Raw genomic sequence first — 24,459 nt, 5'->3', positions numbered from 1 at the left:
CCGGGTTTCCGGTGGCGTTGGTATTTTGGTTCATTCTGATACCTACAGCGAAGAGGTTCAATTAAGAACCCCGCTGGAAGCTGTAGCTGTTCGCGTTCCGCTGCCTGTCATAGCAACAGTGTATAATGTTTATTTTCCACCAGGCCATCCTCTTAACATAAATGATGTCACTGATCTTATAGATCAGCTTCCACCTCCCTTCCTCTTATTGGGCAATTTTAACGCCCATCACCCCATGTGCGGTTCTGAGACGCCTTGCCCCCCGGGGAAGAGAGCTGGAAACATTAGTAACAGAGCTGGATTTTTGTATTTTGAACACAAGGGAACCAACTCACTTTAGTGTACGTTACGGCACATATTCTCGCATAGACGTAAGTCTATGCAGCCAAACATTGGTTCCGGTGTTTCGGTGGAATACACACGACGATCTTTGTGACAGTGACGATTTTCCCATCATCCTTACTTTGATGAAACAAAAATCCGTCAAGGCTGCCCCTCGATGGATTTTTAAACATGCTGATTGGCTAAGGTCTCTAGCTGTCTTTAGCACCAATACCATGCGAACCGTAGACGGCGAAGTAGCTTTGCTGCTGCTGAGGAGTCCATTCCTTCCTTCTCAGGGCCTCCTCGCCGAAAACTCGTTCCATGGTGGAACGAAGAAATTGCAGCAGGTATCAAGGAACGCCATCGTGTCCATAAATGTTATCGTCGGCAGCCTACTTTGGCCAACCTGGTAACATTTAAGAAACTCCGCGCTAAGGCGAGAGTTCTTATTCGCCAAAGTAAGAAAGCTTCGTGGGAAAGATGTGTCGTCTATGACATCACATACTCCATCATCTCAAGTGTGGACTAAACTTCGACATATTTCGGGTAACATAAAATCAGCTTCATGGTCCGTATCGCACTTCAATAGATTCACAATTAAGTATTTATTTTCCACCTAGTCGATACATAGATTGCTTAAGCCAATTTAATGGTTGAAAGTGGTATATGTTTTGTATATTATCAACATCTTCAGCCACATAACACTGTTTAGATGAAAAATATATAAATTGACAAAGTAATGCTTTAGAGTACGTGTTTTTAAAATTAACATAAGATTGATAATCTTACTTTGTCAATTTATATATTTTTCATCTAAACAGTGTTATGTGGCTGAAGATGTTGATAATATACGAAACATGTACCACTTTTAACCATTAAATTGCCTTAAGCAATCATTGTATCGAATAGGTGGAAAATAAATAAATACTTAATTGTGAATATATTTCGGGTATCCAAGGATCATCTTCTGTACCAGAAATTTCCATTGCAGGCAGTGTCGTCACTGAACCTCTCTTGATTGCTAACCATCTAGCTGGTCATTTCGCGGATGTGTTTGGCTCCAGGAATTACCATCGTCATTTCCTCGCTCTGAAGCGGGAGGCAGAACGTCATCACCTTAGTTTTGCCACTCAAGCTTCAGAGGACTATAACGTGCCCTTTACGGAGTGGGAACTCCGCAGCGCCTTAGCGCTTTGCAAGGACACGTCTCCTGGACCAGACAACATCCATAACCAGATGTTGAAACACCTTAGTGATGATAGTCTACGATATCTCCTTTGTGTGTTCAGCCGAATCTGGATAGAGGGTGATTTTCCATCTCAGTGGCGAGAGGGCGTAGTCATTCCTGTCCTCAAGTCTGACAAAGATCCTAAGTATGCAGGAAGTTACAGACTGATTTGTCTTAAAAACTGCCTGTGTAAGCTACGTAGGTGGTTTGAAAAGTTCTCGGAATGTACTAGAATTATCTTACCTCGGTGGAACTGCTTTTATTTTTCAACATAGTCTCCCTGTTGACTGATGCATTTGGTCCAGCGATGTTCCAATGCCTTGATCCCATCTCGAAAATGAGATTCCTCCAGGCCTGCAAAATACCTCTCTGATTTGGCTGTCAGTTCTTCCCTTGTAAGAAATCTCCGTCCACCGAGGAAAATTTTCAGCTTGGGGAATAGATGAAAGTCTGATGGTGCCAAATCAGGTGAATAAGGTGGATGCGGCAACAATTCGTACCCCAGTTCATGAAGTTTTGCCATGGCAATAATACTTGTGTGCGGCGGAGCACTGTCCTGATGAAAGATGACCTTTTTCCTTGCCAAACCAGGCCTTGTTTCGCGCATCTTTTCCTGTAGTTGGTCTAGGAGGTTTGCATAGTATTGCCCCGTAATTTTTTGGCCAGTAGGAAGATAATCTATCAGCAGAATGCCTTTTGCATCCCAGAAAACAGAGGCCATGACCTTTCCGGCCGAACGCACTGCCTTTGCTTTCTTTGGTGGCGGTGAATCAGCATGTTTCCACTGCTTTGACTGTAGTCTTGTCTCTGGGGTATAGTAGTGGACCGAAGTTTCATCTGTAGTCACAAACTGGCACAAAAAATCTTGTTGGTTGCACTGAAAATGGGCCAGACTTTGTTTGGACATTTCCAATCTGGTGCGTTTATTGTCCAATGTCAAGAGCCGCGGCACCCATCTTGCGGATAATTTTTTCATACCCAATTCTTCGGTTAATATATAATATACTCGTTCAGAAGACATCCCTACAACTTCAGCAATCTCCCGCACTTTCAGTTGACGATCCTCCATGTCCATTTTATGCACTTTTGCAATACTGGGGTCGTAACACTTTCTGGCCGTCCACTACGCGGATCGTCACCCAAGCTCTCCCGACCAAATTTAAACTCGCTGGTCCACTTGGCAACAGTTGAAAATGAAGGAGCAGAGTCCCCCAGTATGTTCTGAAAGTCGGCATGAATTTCCTTTGCTTTCATACCTTTCTTTACAAAGTATTTAATCACTGCTCGAATCTCAGTTTTTTTCCATTGTCAAAAATCACTACGCGGGAACAACAGCAAAGAGTCGTCACTACCACACTCCTGCAGCTAGAGCACTGACACGCCACGTGTTCACTCACAAAGGATGTGTGATTATTGCGTGGGAACCTCGTTGCTCTAGCACTGACATCTAGCGGTGATTCCGAGAACTTTTCAAACTGTCGTCGTATTTGAGAGGATGGTAAATCGCAGACTTGTGTAGTGTCTGGAGAAACAAGGACTGTTGTCCGAGTAACAGTGTGGTTTTCGAGCCGCTCGATCGACTACTGACCACTTGGTACGCCTGGAGAGCTCTATCCAGGATGCGTTTCTCTGCAAACAGCATTTGGTAGCTGTTTTCTTTGACTTAGAGAAGGCCTACGACACCACATGGTGATACGGTATCCTTTCAGTCCTGCATCATTGGAGATTCAGAGGTAACTTGCTGGTATTTATTGCGAATTTTTTGTCCCTCCGTTTATTCAGTGTCAGAGTAGGGAGGACATATTCACAATACCACGTTCAAGAAAATAGAGTCCCACAGGGATCGGTTCTTAGTGTCGCTCTGTTCGCGATTGCCATAAACATGTCGTTGCTGCTGGTTCAGCAGTAATACAGTCTCTATATGTGGATGATTTCGCTGTGCACTATAGCTCGTGTAGTATGGCAGTCGCTGAGCGACAATTACAGCAAGGCATTAGGAGAGTGGAGCAGTGGACCTTAGAATGTGGCTTCCAGTTTTCTACCGCAAAGACCACTGTTGTCCACTTCTGTCTTCAACGTACTCTTCACCCACATCCTGAACTTTATCTAGGAAATGTCGCTCTTACCGTAGTTGACACTTAAAACAGATTTCTGGGGCTCCTTTTTGATAGTAAATTATTGTGGGAGCCACACGTGCGGGAGCGAAAAGTGCAATGCACCAAGAGGCTAATCCCTTCAAGTTTCTTAGCAGCACTAATTGGGAAGCTGACCGTGCGGTGCTCCTACGATTCTATAGGGCACACGTTTTATCCCAGTTAGACTAAGGCAGTGCAGCATATGGCTCCGGAAGACCAAGCGTTCTTGCCGAGCTGAACAGCATCCACCACAGTGGGTTTAGGTTGGCGACGGGAGCTTTTCGTATAAGCCCCATTGCCAGCCTGCTCGCTGAGTCTGGTGTGCCGCTTTTACACCTGAGGCGCCAGCAGCTCCTACTTTCGTATGCTGCAAATTTGCGACATTTGCCACTTCATCCAAGCTATCCTTGCGTGTTCAACAATGGCAACCGTTTGCTGTACGCTGCTTGTCCTCGAGCAACACAGGCAGTTGGAATACGCTTGGATAGCAATTACAGATTGTTTCACGTACCTTCGGTTCCTTGCCTTGTCAGACAACCAAGTGGGTTACCTCTGTGGGTAGTACGGCGACCTGAAATATTCCTGGATCTACACACTAGCCCGAAGGAAAACACGGAGCCTTCGATTTATCAGAGGCTCTTCCTGTCCGTTGTTGGCCAATATCCAGGTTCAGTTGTTGTCTACACGGATGGTTCAAGGAGGACAGAAACGAAGGTGGGCTGTGCGTTTGTTGTCGACACTGATAGGTTTCTTTTTGCTCTCCCGGAAACCTGTAGTGTATACACAGCAGAGCTCTATGCCATCTGTGATGCTCTGCGGTACACACTGTCCGATGTGCGTTCACACTGTCTTGTGTGTACTGACTCCTGGAGCCCGCTACAGTCTATTCATACTTGTTTCCCTCAGCACCCTCTGATACAGCGGGTCCAGGACCTGCTGGCCGGGTATTCGGATGCCGGCACCAGAATCACGTTTATGTGGCTCCCAAGCCCATGGGTGTAGAGGGAAATGAATTAGCAGATCAGGCTGCCAAGGGGGCAGTTACACTGCCCCCGTTGCCTTTCAAGGTTCCAGCAAGTGATATTCGCACTCAGCTGAGGCATCTGGTTATGTCCCATTGGGAAATGGAGTGGTAGGCCATTCCACTTCCAAATCAGCTGAGAGCGATCAAAGGAACAACAAAGGTATGGAGGACTTCCCTTCGGGCTTCTCGGAGGGAAGCAGTGGTATTATGTCGTCTTCGGATCGGCCACGGTATCCTGACTCACTCCCATCTATTGAAAGGAGAACTCCCTCCAGTGTGTACTTGTGGCGATCATCTTATCGTGGTTCACATCCTTACGGAGTGTATGGACCTGGTCGATCTGTGCCGTAGTCTTAACCTCCCAAGTACAATCTCCCTTATCTTGCGAGATGACCAGCAGTCAGCAGACCTCGTCATCCGCTTTATGAGGGATAGTGGTCTGTTTTATCGTGTGTAATGTTGTCCTAGTGTATTTGTGTCAGTTGCGCTTTTATCCCATTGACTTCATTTTAGTTTGTGTTGCGTATTTTAATGTGTTATTTTAACGTCTAACGTAAATTATATATATATATATTCTGTACTACCAGGCAATGCCTTATTCCTTTTTTTGCCTGTATTTTCTTTTATTTAATAGAAAATAAGGCATTGCGAATTAGATCCACTGATTGTTTTAATCTCATACTAATTTTTTTCATCACCTTTTTTTAACTCTAGTCAGTGGATACATTTTAAAATTGTAACTGTCATAGATCATGTCGTCCATCTCGTTCCATTAGGGGCCAATAACCTTCGATGTTAGGCCCCTTAAAACAGGCATCATCATCATCATCATCATCATCATCTTCCCTCTCCTAGCCCTCTCCTAACCCTTTCCGGTTCCACTGTTACCATAAGACCTATCTGTGTCAGTGCGATGTAAAGCAAATTGAAAAAAAAAAAATCTTTTCTCCTCTTTTACCCATGAGTTTGTGAATAACAACACTACTAGTCGTGACATCAAATTCATCTAACAATGGCTACTTTAGCTTTCACCATGAAAATATTCTTAGTTCACTCTGAATAAATAGGCTAGCCAGCCCAATCATAGACTTCTTTGCGAATACCAACTTCTGCGTATTCTCCTAGCTATTTCTTCAAACTTTTTCCCCCACCTATTGGCAGGATAATTTCCATTTCGATCAGATGAACACATTGAACTTTCTACATCATGGAAGGTTGAGCAGGGTGTCCACCCATATAGAAAACCTGGGAAACAGGGAAATGTCAGAGAATTCGATAAATAACGGGAAATAATATAAGGAAAATTGAGAAGTTTCCACCTTATCAATACATTAATTTAATTTAAATACAATAAATTAATTTATATATAAATTAATGTATTGATAAGGTGGAAACTTCTCAATTTTCCTTATATTATAATACCAATCAATACGGAAATGAAGATAATAGATTATGAAATAACGGGAAAACCTGGAAATGTCAGAGAATTGAGGAAAAATTCTGGAAATTCATTCTTCTGCCAGATCCATGTAAAATAAACACATTTTTCAGTTTTTATAACATTACTCTAGGGCATGTCTTTTATGCCAGGAATAAATGTGAAGTAACCAATAATATCAATTGCTATATGATAGATTTATCGAATTTTCAATGTTTTTATCTGCTTACTATTGTGTTGTTGAGAAATGGCGAGCTTGATGAATTTGGCCTATATTGCGTTCTCAGTTTTTCTAATCACTTAAATGCATGGCTTCCATAACAATATATGCATATAGACAAAATTCCACAACCCAACGGATGACTGTGTTTGTTTACTATGTAATGACTTGTGCGATAGTTACTACCTCGTAAAATGTAAAAACAGACACAAAACACTGACTGAATGCAGAAAAGCGTGAAATTCTCTTAAACTTAATACTCATTCAAGTGCTCATTATTATTATTATTATTATTATTATTATTATTATTATTATTAAATGCACTGACGTAGGTAAGCCTTATGTAAATGTGTAGTGCATCGTAACACCATTTGGGCTGCGCCACGTTGAGTTTCCAACCTATCTTTCGTCTGAGGGGTTCGGAAGTTTTGAGGCACGATTAGTAGCTTGTAATATCATGTGTAATTTTGTGAATACAGAACAAGATTTAAAATAGTGGCATCACATTGTGAGATGAAGGTTACCGGGCGAGTTGGCCGTGCGGTTAGGAGCACGCAGGTGTGAGCTCGCATTCAGGAGATAGTGGGTTCAAATCCCACTGTCAGCAGCCCTGAAGATGGTTTTCCGTGGTTTCTCATTTTCACTCCAGGCAAATGCTGGGGCTGTACCTTAATTAAGACCACAGCCGCTTCCTTCCCATTCCTAGGACTTTCCTGTCCCATTATCGCCATAAGACCTATCTGTGTCGGTGTGATGTAAAAAAACGATGAGGGTTGTTTGTTGGTTAAGAGATTTTGAGTTTGTGAAGTATGTTTGGACGTATTCGGTCTTGATCCAGCCAATCCCAAGCTGCCATTCATATCGATTTATATCGGTTGAGTGCAATTTCGAAACCTGGCTGACAGTTGTATTGTCTACATCACCACGTGGTTAAGCTACCTCACTCTGTGTGTGTGGTATAGGTTTAATAGTGTTCAGTGTAGATGGAATTGTATTTACATCCGTGTGTTGGTTAGTATATAGTTAGTCTGTGTATCATACCTCAGTATAGTTCATGAAAGACAAGTGGCAAGAATGTGACTCGGCAAAAATTGGCACCGTGGTCTCGATCAGCCATATAACATCCTTCCTATGCCAGTCATTAGTCGCGAATCATTTTTCTTTTATTCTTATTAATAATGTACCTATTCTTGTTTGTGTCGGATATTGTTAGGAGGATTTGCGAATTTGTTTTCACTTATGATTCGCATGTGATTTTTGTAGTACGGCATTACATTTTACGAGTTCTGTGTGCCGCAGTTATATTGCATCAGCTGTTATTGAAGCAGTAGAGTGCTGTTAGCATAGATAAGGCAATGCTCACAGGTTTTACGGACTGTCAATTTAGAAGAAAGCTGTGTGGAATTTAGGACTATTTAAAAGATTTTGTACAATATCCTTATCTTTCTTCTTTTTTCAGCTAACAATATCTTCATCGAAGCCAAGGAAACTTTGTTTAATGAAAGGTGACTGCTTGATGGTACTTTCAGAACATGGTTGAAACCCATGCCTCAAGACAAAGTTTCAGCATATTGCATAATATTGTAATCTGCGTAATATGTAAAACAACATTTACTGTTAGCAACATGGAGAAGCAGGCATTAAAAAGTCACATGGGAGGAAAGATCATGCCAGTAGTGTCAAGTTCAGCCAGTTCTCGTCATCCCTTTCAAGTTATTTTAAAAAGGAACATTCGAATAGTGAAGTAACAAGAGACTTAAACTCAGTAGATAATGCCTGGCCGCGCACAAGTTGCCCTCTGCCTGCCACAGCTACCACAACAAACTTTATCACATATGACTCCACTTCTTCTTCCATTAAGGAAGGTTCACTAGAGACGAGATGTCTACAGAATTATCTTTCAAGAGAGCAAGTAACCAAAGCTGAGATTATATGGTGCATGCATACTGTCATACAACACCATTCTTTACGTGCCAGTGAAGCTAGTGTACGATCGTTTCCAGTAATGTTTCCAGACTCTGAAACAACTTTGAAAGTTCAACTGCACAGAACAAAAGTTGCGTATAGAATCACTCTTGGTTTAGCTCTCTATTTCCATAAACAAGTTCTTGAGTAAGTGCACACATTTCACCGTTGGGTTTGACGAGTCACTGAATAAAGTTTCTCAGATGGACCAAATGGATCTTGCAGTTCATAGTTTCAATCCCGATACTAATGAAGTATGCACTTCTTATTTTGATTCCATGTTTCTTGGTCACTCTACCTCCTCAAATTTGTTAAATGTTTTTTTTGCAAGCACAGCAAGGACTCTATCTAAAAAAACTTACAAATTTCAATGGATGGTCCAAATGTTAATAAAAAGTTCCTTCAGAATTTTGGTAATTTATTAAATGTTGATCTAGATGCTCCTATTTTGTTGAACATTGGATCTTGTGGCTTCCATACTGTGCACAATTCATATAAAATGGCAGTAAAAGAAATCCTAAAAGTTTCAGACAGATCTTCCATTTGCATCACTCCTTTATGAATCTTTTATTGATAAGTCATGATAAGGTTTGTTAAGTCTGAGTTGCTGCAGTCTTCAGAAAATGTCTTAAAACAAATTTCGACAGTAAAGAAAATCTTCTGCCTTCATCTAAAATTAACATAGGTTCTGCTGCTAAAGCAGCACTTCATAGCACTCCTGGATTAAATGATAGAGATGTGTTAGTGTTTCGCACAGATTGTCTAAGAGGAATGGTAGCTTTATGCCAGAAGTTACTGGAAAGGTCACCGTTGGCATATCATAGTCATCATCAGGTGCAGTTTCCAGCTGTTGTCTGGGTCTGCTCACCGCTGGCATATAAACTGACTAAATTAATTTTTTGTTTCGATCTAAGTGTAGCCAGGTAGCCTGTAAGCAGCAGGCTGCTAAGGATAGCTTTAAATGCCTTTGTTGAAAACAAATGGATCTTGGGTAATGAAGCCGATCATGTACAAAGAGGGTTCACTTCTGTTTGTGAGAATGATACTTTGAAAGAAGTGAATTCTTTGACTTCTAAAGATGAGAGGTTAGATCACTTTTGGCTTCGCACTGTTTTTCCAACAGTAAATTTGAAAACAGTAAAGTGAGCTTCATTAATCAAAATTATACTAATGTTTCTTGGAAATGCTTCACTTGAACGTGGTTTTCCTTTTAATAAAGAAATTATAGTTGAGAACATGCTACAAGTATCACTTGTAGCACAAAGAATAATATATGATGCTATCCCATACCCTGGTGGAATTGAAAAGGTCTCCATTAATAAGAACATGACCGGGCGAGTTGGCCGTGCGCGTAGAGGCGCGCGGCTGTGAGCTTGCATCCGGGAGATAGTAGGTTCGAATCCCACTATCGGCAGCCCTGAAGATGGTTTTCCGTGGTTTCCCATTTTCACACCAGGCAAATGCTGGGGCTGTACCGTAATTAAGTCCACGGCCGCTTCCTTCCAACTCCTAGACCTTTCCTACCCCATCGTTGCCATAAGACCTATCTGTGTCGGTGCGACGTAAAGCCCCTAGAAAAAAAAAAAACAACATGCTCCATGCTGCAAGGAGTGCTCATGCTTTGTATGTTCAAAATCTAAAGGAGAAACGTGAAGCATTGGAAGTAGAAGATTCTTTGAAAAAGAAAAAAAAAAGAAAAAGGCCGCTTTGTTGCTGAAAGAATTAGAAGAAAAGAAGCGGAGGGTGATGGCAGAAGCTCGACAGTCGTTGGTGGCTATGAAGAAATTTCTTCGCTGAAGCCATAATGGTAGTACATTAAAAAAAAAAAAAAAAAAAAAAAAAAAAAAAAAAAAAAAAAACCCAACAACTTAAAGTGAATTTAATTAGACTAAATTAAACTTCCAAGTTTTGAAATTTAATATGCACATTAATTGCTTAAAAAAATGTATTTTAATATTACTGATACTTCCTTTATAATTTTTTTTTTTTTGTCATTTTGTGTCAGGGAAAAAACTGGTTTTTATGTCTGGAAAACAGGGAAATGTCAGGGAGTTTTAAAATCTGGATTTGGTGGACACCCTGTTGAGACAAATGTGGTGAGAGAGGTATCTTTAAAGGAAGGTAAGCTGTCGTTGCATTCTATGTCTTTACTGCAGACCTTTTCATCAGATAGTTAGTCTCTCAATAATTTCTCAGAGAATATTGTGGAACATAAACCCGTGGTATCCCCTGCCTGTCGTAAGAGGCGACTAAAAGGGCCAACCAAGGGTTGATCGAATTAGAACCATGAGACTACTTGTAATTAGTACCACCACACGGGGAGCACCATGGGTCGCTTTTACTTGCGCATCTACAAAATAGGTTTATGATTAGTAGCAACAGAGTGCGCTTCTGGCTTTTACAGTACCCGTGATTAGTACCACTATATGAGCGACAGCATGGGTGGACAACAATGTGGTTTTGGCTTGCCTATGATTAGTAACCAATCTATGAGGAACACCACGAGATAGTACGAGTCCCTGTGGTTAGTATACTTCTGTGATGAACACCATAGATTTGTGTTGCCTGTAAATGGTGCCGCAATCTGTGAAACCCCATAGGTCTGTATTACACGTGCGAATTTCATTACCTGTGAGTAGTACCATAATGTGTGGAATACCGCGAGTCTACGCTGCTTTTGATTAGTACCGCAACATGACATATACCATGGTTCTACTTTCCTAGCGATAAGTACCCTTATGAGGGGCGGATGACTTGGATTTTGGACCCCTTTAGACTGCAAGCATCCTCGATTCAGTAATATGGTCAGTAATACTCTTGTATTATGTCATTTTCTGTGAATGTGAGGCATTGCGGGTCAAATCCACTGATTGTTTTAAATTCATTTCCATCCATTCATTCTTCATCCTCATGTTTTGAATTCTGATCAGTGGAAGGTTTTGGACTTTTAATTTTGCATTGCATTGCTTCTCATGTTGTACCATTAGGGGCCGATGACCTAGATGTTAGGCCCCTTTAAACACTAAGCATCATCATCATCATCATCAAGAACTTACCTTCAGCTGTGGTTACTTGGATCCTAAACTCACAATATTAATGTTGAATGATAACTCTAAAAGTCTTTTATCACTTTATCACTCTGACAGTCACAAATTTGTCCATAATATCTGAGAAATTGAAGTCAGTTACTAGTTTACAGTATATTCTATCAATAAAGTAGATAATTGTTTCTCTTCTCCTTAAGTGGATCTCAAATGATTCTTTATGAGGGGCAGTTTACTAAAACTTCCATCCAGCAGCATTTTTGTATTGAGCTTCCGATAATATAATCAATTAATTTAACATCCAGACACCTTGAAATTCCCCTTTTGGGCAGTTGTGCTTAGTGATGAAAGTATGATTGTATGCTATAACTTTTCTTGATATTTTTGTTCTGTTTTACAAAATCTGTTTTTCTAAGATATATTCTTATATTTCTATGTATACTTTATATCCTTTTTTTCTTTTTGCAGTATTTGGAAGATCACAAAACAGATATATATGTAGACATTGATGATATGGTAAATGAATTACAAAGGAAATACAGAGATTATGCAAAGAGAAAGCGTGTTGCTTTCAAGACGGTTGTTGAGAAAGGTAAGTTGTCATGTAGTTATTCATGCAGTGAATTATCTTTATATTAAATGTTGATGATTATGTACAAAGCGGTTATAACACGAGGGTTGGGGCATAAGTCCTGACAGCTATTTCTTTTTCTGTATGAATGCAGGATCTACCAGACAAATGGAAACATACAGATGGAAGTGGGGAGCGTAAGATGCTGTGGAATGTATAATTATGTCGAGTAGGTTTACCAAGTTTGTGATATAAAGAGTGGAAACTGTCAGCCATGAAAACTTTGTGCTACATAATACCGTATTTACGCGAATAATCCTTGCACCCTAATTTTAGGAAGGCTCATTGCCATGAAAATTAGCAAGTAGGCTTAGGTATTTCATTAATCTGAACTTGCAATAGGCTCCTATCCCTGTGAATCAGATGATTCGTTTTCTCTTGCATCACTCGAATCCTCTCTCAAATGATATAATTGTTTATAGGGAAATAAATAACATTGAGGATTGTTCAGAATTACAAAGGGACCTTGAAAGTATCCAACAGTGTGTTGAAGAAAATAATATGAAGGTTAATGGAGGCAAATCAACTGTTACAACATTTACAAACAGGAGCTTTAAAGCTGAATTTGAATATACTTTGGATGATGTAGTTGTCCCAAAAGATGGCAAGTGCAAATACTTAGGTGTGAGATTTGAAAGTAATTTGCACTGAAGGGTCATGTTGATGACATTGTTTGAAAGCATACAGATCGTTACATGTCATAATGAGGCTACTTAAAGGATGCAACAAAGAATTAAAAGAAAAAAGTTACTTAAGTATGGTTCGTCCATTATTGGAATATGCAAACAGTGTTTGGGATCCTCATCAAGAATACCTAATCAAAGAAATAGTGTGCAGAGGAAAGCAGCAAGATTTGTAACAGGGGATTTCAGGAGAAACAGTAGTGTATCAGAAATGTTAGAGGAACTTGGGTGGGAAACTTTAAGTAAGAGAAGGGAGAAAACTAGACTTATAGGATTATATAGAGCCTATACAGGAGAAGAAGCATGGGGAGAAATCCGTGAGAGGCTTCAGTTGTAAAATAATTATATTGGCAGAACTGACCTCAAGCATAAAATTAGAAGGAATTTTAGCAGAAGCGACTGGGGTAAATTTTCATTCATTTGGAAGGGCGTGAAGGAGTGGAACAGTTTACCAGGGGTAGTGTTTGATCCTTTTCCAAAATCTGTACAGGTATTCAAGAAGAGAATAAACAGCAACAGGGAAAATAAATGAAATGTTAGAGGGCATTTGATCAGTGCAGGCTATTGTAAATAAAAAATGTGTGTTAAAAAAATTAATTCCATCCCCTGGTCCATGGAGTTTGGACAGCCGAAGTAGGGGACTGCCTGTACGGGTGAAGTACAGTGGGGACTTCGACTTCAAGAACTCTGAAAAGTGGTGGCAAAAGGGGGCTCTGGTTAAGACGCAGTAGGTCGTTATGCTACTTAGGTTCCAAAATGGGTAAGCAAAAAAAAAAGTAAATGCAGTGTAAATTTTAATCTTATACCAGTTGTATAGTATTATTTGAAGTAATTCCACATACTGCATATGAGTTGACTATGTTTGTAAGTATAGGAGATATTATAAGTAGAATTTTGTAAACAATATAAATTTATTAAGGATGATCTGTTTGTTTAATCGAAAAAAAAATGTTAGCATAAATTGTATATTATTGTATTCTAGAAAAAAAATTTTCTTCTCTTGTTAATTTAAAATTTAGTGCTTGACAATAATGTATTTTAGTGTACCATTTGCCACCGAGGTAGACACCTCATTTGCAAATCAAGAGATTTTGATTTGATTTTGATTTACAAATTCGTCACATTCCACGTCTAAAACATTTTTCACACAAAGTCTCTTTTACTTGGATATTAACACTATCGATGATGGATAATACTTTTCGTGCAATGTAAAGACTTGAAACAGACACACCGATGAACTCGGATGTTAGTTTTGCGATGCAATGAAACTTTGTTAATTTGAAGTAGTTTGGACGCAAAAATCTGACTTAGAATTACATTATTTCGAATTAACCACTAACTCGTACTTCAGAAATGCCAACCCTTGCCGTGTCACAAAATATTCTAAGACCCGTTACTGCATTGCAATTAACATTGATTCACAGTTTAAATTTTTAAAATTCCATGGAAAAGAACTATTTCCAAAATGTATCCAACAAGGTGTATTTACAGTATTAAAATAACGCACTTGGATAACTCACTGGCAAACACAACCACACGCAATGAAAGGAAAAGAAATAATGATTCAAAGACGAGGAGAAGTTTATGCTGGCTCCCCTGTGCAAGTACATTCTTTATTGGATTACTGTCCTGGGCGCATTTTAGATCCAGTGTACTAGCACGGAAAGTACCCGATGCCCTTAAAACATCATGGATTATCGAACATTCCTATAGCAACACAGGACAGTAACTCTGTCCTTGTATGATTTCCCGCCATAGCACTTCTGTCGTAATTCAGAAATGCCAACCCTTGCTGCGTCACAATGTATTTTAAGACCCATTAATGCATGCAGTCACCTTGATTCACAGCTTAAAACTTTCAATTACGGCGGAAAGAACTATTTTCGAAATGTATCCAGCAAGGTGCATTTACATTCTTCAAATAATGTACTTGGATAAATCACTGACAAACATAACCTGACGCGATGAAAGAAAAAAACACTATTCAAAGATGGGGACAAATTATGGTGGCTTCCCTGTGCAGGTGCTTTATTTTTTGGATTACTGTACTGTTTGCATTTTTAGATGCCTTATACTTGCACAGAAAGTACCCGATGCCCTTAAAACTTTGTGGCTTATTGAACTTACCTATGACGAGAGGAGGAAGTCTTTTGCTTCTGTTAGAATTGCAACAGTGTACAGTGACTTCATATCCTTTAAAAAAAGTTCACTTGGGCTAGGCATAAAAAAAACCATGCAGTTTCATTGGCGTTGACAATATTGTTTGGTGCGGTCAGTTGATTATGATTATGAGCCATGCTTTTTTGCCAACTGTCGGCATCGCCAGTGTTCGCGGATTCTGCAATTCCGCATACTGCCTGTTACGTGATATTGTGGTGTTCCTTAAAATGCTGAATACAAAAGAATTAAGATTTCACTCGAACTTAGTAACTATGAAACACACTATCAACACACCGAAGTGAAAGTTCGGAAAGCTACCCCTGCCTGTTCCGTAAGTCGCATTCTGTCGTGACACAGAGAAATTTTGAATTTAAATCACTCTGTAAAATGCTATTTTTAATGTAAAAGCAGTTTTAAATTAAAAGTCTGAATTGTTTTCTGGGGCAGTTTTTTTTCCATCTGTGGTTACACAAAGCATAAATGCACACCCAACATCGAAAACTAGGTGAGCAGGAGCGTGTTGCCAAACTTGATATAAATAAAACCCGCACCCCAATTTCGTACCTCACATTAAAAAAAATAATGCGGGGATTATTCGCGTAAATACAGTATTTATTCTCACAGAGTAGAGTAAACTCCTAAAGTCATCCGAGTAATCAATGATGTGGGTGACGTCAGATACCAGTCGCCTTACTATGTGTGAAATTTGTAGTCTGATGTTTCACAGCGTTGGCAATGTCCTCTCATGTCCCAAACCATCTCTCACGCAATGGTTCTTTCACGTCGGGAATGAGGTCAAAATTGCATGGAGACAGGTGCGGTGAGTGTGGCAGGTATTTCAGTACTTCCCAGTGCTGAAATTGCCTCCGTATAGCCTCTGCTGGATGTGGTCTGGTGTCATGTGGAAGGATGTCATGTGGAAGGATGACAATGTTGAGAAGATCTGGGTGTTTGTCCCTAATGGCATAACATAACTGTCTCTCCAGGAAGGTTGCTATCACTGCTATGCCATGTGGAACAATCATAAGCCCTATTGACCATTGAAGGTTGCTGCTGATTTGGGTGGTTTAGAAATAGGTAAAGTTTCTCAGGACCTTCTGTCCAGACCAGAAATGTATCGTCAACATACCACCACGAAATCATTGGTTTGACGTGTGCCGAAGCAATGGCCTCCTTTTCAAAATGCTCCATAAAGAAATTAGCCTCTACTGGCAAGAGTGGACGTCCCATAGCCATCCCATCCGCCTGTTTGTAAAATTGCCCATCCCACAAGAAATAGCTAGAAGTCATGCATTGCTGAAATAGCTTAATAATCTCCTCAGGATTTATAAAAAGATACAAAAGTTGAACGCTAGAAAGGCAGTTGGGATATGTTAAAGGCTATGGTTTGGGATACAGTGTCATATCTGAAATACTTGTTTGATTACTGTTTGCATGAAGGAGCGATACCAAATGAATTAATAATTAATAATAATAATAATAATTAATAATAGCGGCGGTGTACATGAAGCGGATAATTATAGGCCAGTCAACTTGACATTTATTCTTTGTATGCTCTGAGAAAGCATTCTGTATGATTATATTAGACACATTTGTGAAATTACCATCTGGTTTGATAGAAGGCAGTTCAGGTTTAAGAAAGGTTATTCCAGTAAGGCTCAACTTGTTGAATTCCAGTAAGATATAGCAGATATGTAGATATAGATAGGACACAGGCACTTATAAGGGGATATAATAAAATTCTAGCGAACTCCATGATGACATTCCTGCCGTTGAAATGAATTGGCTTAAATCAAGATCTCCACCAATCTGGTGTGCCCAGATGCTATCTGCAAGCAGCTTCTGCCCCACTGCACAGTGGAAGGAAGATTGGACATCAACAACCGACCCGCAGCACTGGCCACTATTCAACATCATGAAAGATTTTAGTTTCTTTCAAGAAAAACGTGGAGTACATTGAATAGGATCCATTCTGGGCATGGAATCTGCCTACTCCCCGTTCTAGTGGGGAAAGATTACATCCTCCCAGTATGATTCTGGTGCCCCTGCTCAGACTGTGTGCGAGTGCAACTAACGAGCCGATCGTGGGAACTGGACAGACTTCCTTGCCAGCTCCACTTGCATGGATAGATGCTTTGGTTATCGGGCTGTGAATTGTCATGTGTCTTATCCACAGTAGCTTGTAATTGTGAAGTTACCTTGTAAATATGTATATAGTTAATTTTTACCTTTATCTCATAAGCATGTTTTGCTTTCCATACACTAAATAAAAATTGCAGATATTTTGTTTTTAGGAGGTCAAATGGAGTGTATCACTATTGACTTATCCAAGACTTTTGGTAGATCATGTGAAATTACGGAAAAAGTGAGGGCTATTTGAGTAGACAAAAGAGTGGTAGAAAGTCAATGTTTGGTCCATATTTATGAACAATTACTATTACAATAGGTTGAAAAGAATGTCCACCTAATCAATACATATTTTATTTGTGATTATACATACATCACAATGTGGTACTAGTTTCCACCATGTTCTAGATCATCTTCAGCCACGTATAATCAAAATTGACAAATGTTTAACTCACAATATCACCAAAATGGTTCAGTAAGTGCACTATTAGATTTTAAGAAAAAAGTTTTATATTCTTTCAAGGAAACAATAAGTTAGCCCTTTCAGACCATGTACACACAATTGTGCGGGTTCGTATTTTATTTATGTCTGAGCTTATTTGACGTTTTCTTGGCCCTAGACCGGACTACAGTGCTTGTTGCAAGTGATAAAAATCATTGTTGTCCGTTATGTAGGATGCTAAATGGTTTATTTTGTCACCTATTCAATACATAATACCATTTAGCATCCTACAGTGCTTGTGCGGGACACGTAGCATGTACTTCTGTTGTTTTTATTTAGCGCTTGACCACCAGGGGGCAGGAATAAGAGTTTAAAAATACAGTTCATCGGCAAGATGGCGGGAAGCAGTAATGCCTAAAATAAGTATTTATTTATTGCATTCATATTAATCTAGAAGCTCTACTGAATATCAGAATATAATCAATTAAGTGTGTAAATTGTTTAGCAAACGTAAATTGTGAGCTTACAACATCGTACGTAATACAATGAGGTTTTGATTGTTGATACGCACATGTGTGCGGGCTAGGTTTCCCTACAGCCAATGCATGCAAGAGTGCTGGGTGCTGCCACCAAAAGGACTGTGAAAGCAGAACTCGTATTCTACGTGAGAAATGTAATGCATAGGATTTAAATTGTTTAAAATACATTGTTCCACACTGTAAAATAGAACATTTGATCATGTACATGTGTATATTCACATGTACTGACCTGAATTTTTTATTTTTTATTTTTTGTAAGTAGTGAATTTCTGGCTCGGTGAGGAAAGCAACGGCAAACTACCTCACTTCTCATTTCCCTAGTACGCCTCTTCAGTGACACCTAGGCTATCTATGACAGCTAATGGTGAACCTATTGAGGATCCAACAAGCCTTCGGGCTGAATACCCAACATACATACAAGTAGTGAATTAAGTCCTGATATGCACAATTGTGTGCGTCCTGTTTTTTAGCTGAAAGTTCTCATTTTGTAAAATAAACTGTAAAAACATGCATTTAAGAGCATTTTAGTAAGTTTTTGACGTACAAACGAAAATTCACACCTCCAGTTTTCTTTCAGATCCGACGACAATGCGCTGCTGCCAAAAGGCCAGTAAAAGCAAAACTCATCCTCAGTGTAGAAAATGTAATATTTACTTGTGTTTTAATGATTTAATTGTTTTAAATTATTCCTCACTGTAAAATAGAACATTTCATCATGTACATATGTATATTCACATGCATTGAGGTAATTTTTCTTTTTTGTAACTAGTGAATTAAGTCCTGACATGCACAATTGTGTGGGTGCTTTTTCTCAGATGTTAATTTTTATTTTGTAGAATAAGCTAAAAATATATCTATTTAAGAGCATTTTAGTCAGTTTTTGACGTACAAAAAAATTTACACCGCCAGTTTTCTTTCAGGTCTGAAAGGGTTAAACCTTTGTCAAATTTAATTATATGTTGCTGAAGATGACCTAGAACGTGGTTGAAACTGGTACCACATTGTGATGTATGTATAATCACAAATAAAATATGTATTGATTAGTTGGATTCTTTTCAACCTATTGTAAACGAATGGTTGAAAGGGCGGCTATATTTCTAAAAAATAGAACTTGGAGAATTAGAGTAGAGAACTGTTATTTGATCCTGTAATCATCAAGACGGGTGTCCCACAGGGCAGTATTATTGGACCTTCATGTTTTCATGTAGGTGTATTATATATATGTGAGTAAAGAACTGGAATCATAGATATAGCTATTTGCAGATTGATACTGTGTGGTCACAGGATTGGACTGCAGAAGACGAAAAGCTGGCCACTTCAAACGCATTAGTGTTGCCTTGAGCAGGTCTTTCACTGTAAAGCAGGCTGAGCATGCATCACATTGCAATAAATGTGCTGTGGTCTGCTCTTCTAGAGCATAGAGTAGTAAATTAGGTACAGTATTGTGAGCAACTGCAAAAGAACTAGAAAATGTTGTAGGAAGGATGTAAAGGAGAGGATGTATAAGTCTCTGGTCAGACCCCAATTAGAGTATGGTTCCAGTGTATGGGAGATGACTACATGATACTGAACCCTTTCTGGCCTGGAATATGAAGCAACGGTGAAAGCAAAGTTCAAGTATCCATGAAAACAGATGAGGGCCTGTGCAGGATTCAAATGCACACTTCTCTGCACCTTTGATCTTGACAGCTGGATCTGCTGGGATGGTTTGTCCAAATCTAGAAATTTACATCTAGTTTACAGGCTTAAGGGTGTGGAGGAAATTCAGGACGCACTATTCTACGGCAAATGAAATTCTTCCAATAGGAACAAACTAAAATTTAATGTCCTCGGCAAAAATAAAAATAATACTTTAAGATAAGATAATCTACATGTTTACATAAGTCTTTGGGACCATACCACAGAGTACATATAACTCCAAAATACATAAATTAACCAAAAAATGACATTTCCTTCGAAACTGGTTGAGTGGTCAATGCCCCCTTTACCTCTTGAAAAAAAAAAAGAAAAGAAAAAATTACATACATGATAGAGTGGTCCACTACTTGGGACAGAGAAATACGAGCCCAGCATCATTACGCGAGTCAAGCCAGAATTTACTCAGAACAATCAATCAGATCACTTGCATAAGCAGTCAAGAGACACAAAGAAAAACAATCAATAATACAAATTCAATCACTGGATGTGTGTATATATCTGTCCAGGTCAAAGAAAATCCAGGCGATTTCACGTTGGTTCTGCTGGGATTCAAATCATGAATCTTCTGGTATCGTAATGGGTTGCTGAAAGAAAAACCCTATCTATTTTATTTGCGAAAAGGGTTCCTATCACCTAAATTCATTAATTAATCTCCTGGCCCTATGGCCGAACAATTTCTTTGTATGCGAAACAATCAACACATTTACAACTCCCTTGTGACAGAAAATACGATCTTGGTCAAGGGTCTGTCTTTTACCGTAATACTGTTCTCCCCTCAGCCATACATTTCAAAGTGACAGCCGAAACAGATGGGAAACCACGCCCACCTGTATACCTTCGCTCACAAGTCCCCTTTTAATATCTCAACTCTGCATGACCTCACACAATACTCTACACATCTCATTCTATTGAAAACAAATCACATGCTTTTAAACTTCTCATATAAATGACCGTAGCAACACCCTTTGGTAAGACAGCAAATCACAACTTTAAATAACTAGATTGTTAAAAGGGATCTTCCCACTATTTAATTCATACTGACACACTCAGAAATACAGACCGGGGTTCGCGACCTGAGCACACCTAAGAATAACAAAGAAACAGTGCTCTTAAACTCGATGATCAGTCATATAAGAAATATTATATACTTCTTTAAAATACAGGGGAATAGAGAAATTAACATAAAATGCTTCCTTACGGAAATCCCTATCTAAATGGAGGTCGTGGATTCGAATCCCAGCGTTGTTCATAATACATCATACAGCATATCTGTATCCAAGGACCTTATGCTACAAATCTACTACTAATTTGACATTTAAAAGAAAATGTATCGAGTGCATTCCTACTTCAAAAGAAAAATACATGTATTAATTATGCTCTATTTACATGCAGTGATTACAGGCCTACTACATATTCCATCACCTTAATCTTTAAGCTAATGCACTCACAAAGTAAGTTTTAAAGTGTCTATTCTGAAAAAACAAAAAAACTGTACATCTGATCCGCTCCCAAAATTAATTACACGCTCACTGTAACCCAATGATTTAAGTGGATTAATTACACAGATTCCCCATGATTTCTAGCAAATTAACATTAACTCACTCAACAAGCTTCTTATGCTAAACCCTTAAATATAATTTAAAAAAATACATCCTATTCTACTATTGACTTACAAGCTATGTATTCATAATTATTAATAATGGGATTATGTACTTATCTGAATACTTCCATGGTGCCTTCCATTCGAGCCTCGGGTAGGCCCATGCTGGGAGACTTTAGACCTCCATATAAGCAACGATCATCATAGATGTTCCAAGGGTCCAGAGCTGGGTAGCTGTTTCCTTGGAACATGGTTGATACCTCGTTCTTCACTGAAGACACTGTTACACCAACACAGAATATTATCCACTCGTTAACTTAATGTTACAATCACACTCTATAGTGATCTCAGGGCTACCATCACGCACAGAAGTTATGGTGTATTATCTATTACACAATAATCACAAACCGTTTTAAATGTTATAGAAATTATTCCATATTTGTTCGCTCTCAAGCACATACATTTGTGAAATGTTTTCTGAATACGAGCTTATATCTCTCAAATCACCTCCGCAGAGAGGAACTGATTCTGGTGATGAGTGACGTGGAGCAAGTTCCGAGATTATTTCCTGACTGATCTGTAGTGCGCCTCTGTATGGTCTATTTATTAAGACTGTCACAAGATGGCTGACCTTAGACTCCTCCCAGAGAGAATATCAGTCTATTCCATTGATATTGCGAATATCAGTGAAGCAGTGTGCTCGAGAGATAGCTAAATGTATTCCTTGAATCTTGATTGTATGCGGAAACGAATCCGGTCGTAAACTTTCTTGCAATATCCATAGCATCATCCCTGCCTTTAAAGCAATTGTGGGATTCCCCGCGACAGGCCATGTGTTCCGTGTATCGCGTGGGGACGCTTTCTTTATGTGACAGAGTCACTACTGCGTAATTTAAATTCCACAGGATACTTACCATACCCCTTCCGGACAATCTCTCTACATAATTCTGAAGAGGCATGTGGTGTCATTTGTTCTCCTAATCATAGTATAATTCGAGATGCAAATTTAATCTCACCCCAACCCCATTAGGCTGGCTCCCCACATAACATTTCTGTGCAGAATGTTGGTTATCCGCGATTTTCTCCCTCACGGTATTATCGCGTGGTACGCAATCGAGACCTGCCCTCTTCTGTTCCCGTTACACAGTTATCTCTATCACACTCACTCCTTGGATGGAACTTTCCATGGTTTCCAGTGCTCACGCGTTCCCCCTCTTGGGTCTGCGTGCGCCAAATACAGAACATTCAACATTAATTTAATTTAAGAACCACGTAATCGATACTTAATTTTTTTGCCTTGGGCAAAATTAAAAATACATTAGCACACACAGAACATGTTTCGACCACTTAGTGGTCATCTTCAGCTGTATGAAGATAGCTTAGATGAAAACATTTGGACGGTAAGCACATTAAACCTTAAAACTATGTCCCATGGGATCCTAAAAACTATTGCTCTAGGTGCATTTTTGGAAAAACATGTGAATCAAGAAATACCAGATGAATCAACTTTACGCAAGAATTATTTGCCGCAGTGTTACGAAGACACATTAAACAAAGTAAGATCTTAAACTCGCGGGAAGAGATGCTATGGGGCGTTATATAGCCAAACGTTGTGACCGGAACTTTAGAAGTACATACACCAGGTGAAATATTTTTATTGACTACCGAAGTGTTAAAAAAGACAAATTATTCTACCATATCAAAACTGTTTGATAGTGCTATGTTTCTCCTGTGGCCTGAGGGCATCAAATATGACTATGTACTTTTATTTTAACTGATGCTGCACCATGTATGGTATGAGCAGCTAATTGATTTAAAATAGTCCATGTTACATGCCTTGCCCATGGACTACACAGAGTTTGTGAAGAAGTAAGGGCTCTTTGCCCCAGTGTAGATAGGCTTATAGCGAACGTTAAGAAAGTTTTCTTAAAAGCACCCTCGTGAGTGGCACGTTTCAGAGCTGAAGCTCCAGACATTGCATTACCTCCACAACCTATTATAACATGCTGGGGCACGTGGTTAAACACATGTATGTATTACTGCAAAAAATTCAAGTTAGTGAAGAACCTGCAGCAATCAAATTTGCCCAGGACATGCTATCTGAACCAAACATTGAAGGTAGTTTGGCATTCATAAAATCAAATTTCGCCTCATTAACAGCAACAATCACATCGTTGGAGAAAACAGGCGAAGAAATGGTTGATTCCATTTCCTTAATCAACTGGGTGGAAACTAGTCTTAGCAACAATCATTGCGAAATTAGCTGCGGGTATTGCATCAAAACTGAAAAAGTACTCTACAAAAACACCGGGAGGGGCCGATGACCTTCGATGTTAGGCCCCTTTAAACAAGAAGAATCGTAATAATCATCATCATCATCATCATCATCATCAACACCGGGTATAAAACATTATGCAATATCTCGGACATTCTTTCTGGTGAAAACTACTGCATGGATGGGATTGAGGAAGATATAGCAGCCAACGACCTTTCTCACTTCAAGTACGCTTCAATCACATCAGTTGATGTTGAACGCAGCTTTTCGAGATATCAAAACTTCTTGGCTGATAAAGCACACATATCATTTACATTTGACAACATCAGAATGACATTTGTAGTGCAGTGCAACTCAGACTAAAGTGAACATAAACCTTTTGTTAAGTGTTAGAAATCTGTTTTCATTGACTTTTCAGTTTGAGCTTAAGATGTCATTTTTGAAATGTTGGTGAGTTTATTATTATAAGATCATTTTCTCCATTTTATAGGGCATTTTTCGAATTCTTAGGTCATTTATTAAAGTCATTTATGAATAAGTGCACTTTTAAACTTTTTTACGGCATCAACATCCAGGCCATATTTATCACCCTTTCTGTTGTACATTGGAGCTACTATACCAACTCTCCATTCATGTGGTGCAGCCTCTTCTTGCAAAAAGTAATCAGTACCTCACTATAGTACTATGTCCCAACCCATTACTTTTAGTGTATTCCCTGAAGTCTTACCAATTCCAGCTTTTTATTTAGCTGTCAGCTGTCTTTTCTAATTATCTGTTATGTACCTATACATTCCTTTCCATTTTTCAGTGAAATTCATATGTCTACCAATTATGGTTGGCTTCATGTTATCCTTAGCTGACTTCATTGCTAAGTTCATTTCCCTGGGAAGTTTCTTCAATTTCTCCCTACTTGCACAACCATTCCC

At 39.2% G+C, this 24,459-nt stretch overlaps 1 protein-coding gene across 2 annotated transcripts in view; it reads left to right on the top strand.

Annotated features, from left to right (window-relative positions):
- Positions 1–24,459, top strand: part of smid (nuclear valosin-containing protein-like smid) — a 274,423-nt gene that overhangs the window by 26,009 nt on the left and 223,955 nt on the right. For both annotated transcript variants that reach the window (XR_010861817.2, XM_067159588.2), the window contains exon 2: positions 11,847–11,970. Coding sequence is in view for 1 of the 2 variants with exons in the window: in XM_067159588.2 (XP_067015689.2) it covers positions 11,847–11,970 (124 nt within the window). In the remaining variant the exon portion in view is untranslated. The remainder of the gene's footprint in view (positions 1–11,846; positions 11,971–24,459) is intronic.

Source organism: Anabrus simplex, chromosome 1 (genome assembly GCF_040414725.1).
Source record: "Anabrus simplex isolate iqAnaSimp1 chromosome 1, ASM4041472v1, whole genome shotgun sequence".
Classification (NCBI taxonomy): domain Eukaryota; kingdom Metazoa; phylum Arthropoda; class Insecta; order Orthoptera; family Tettigoniidae; genus Anabrus; species Anabrus simplex.
This window is presented reverse-complemented; position numbering and strand designations above follow the sequence as displayed.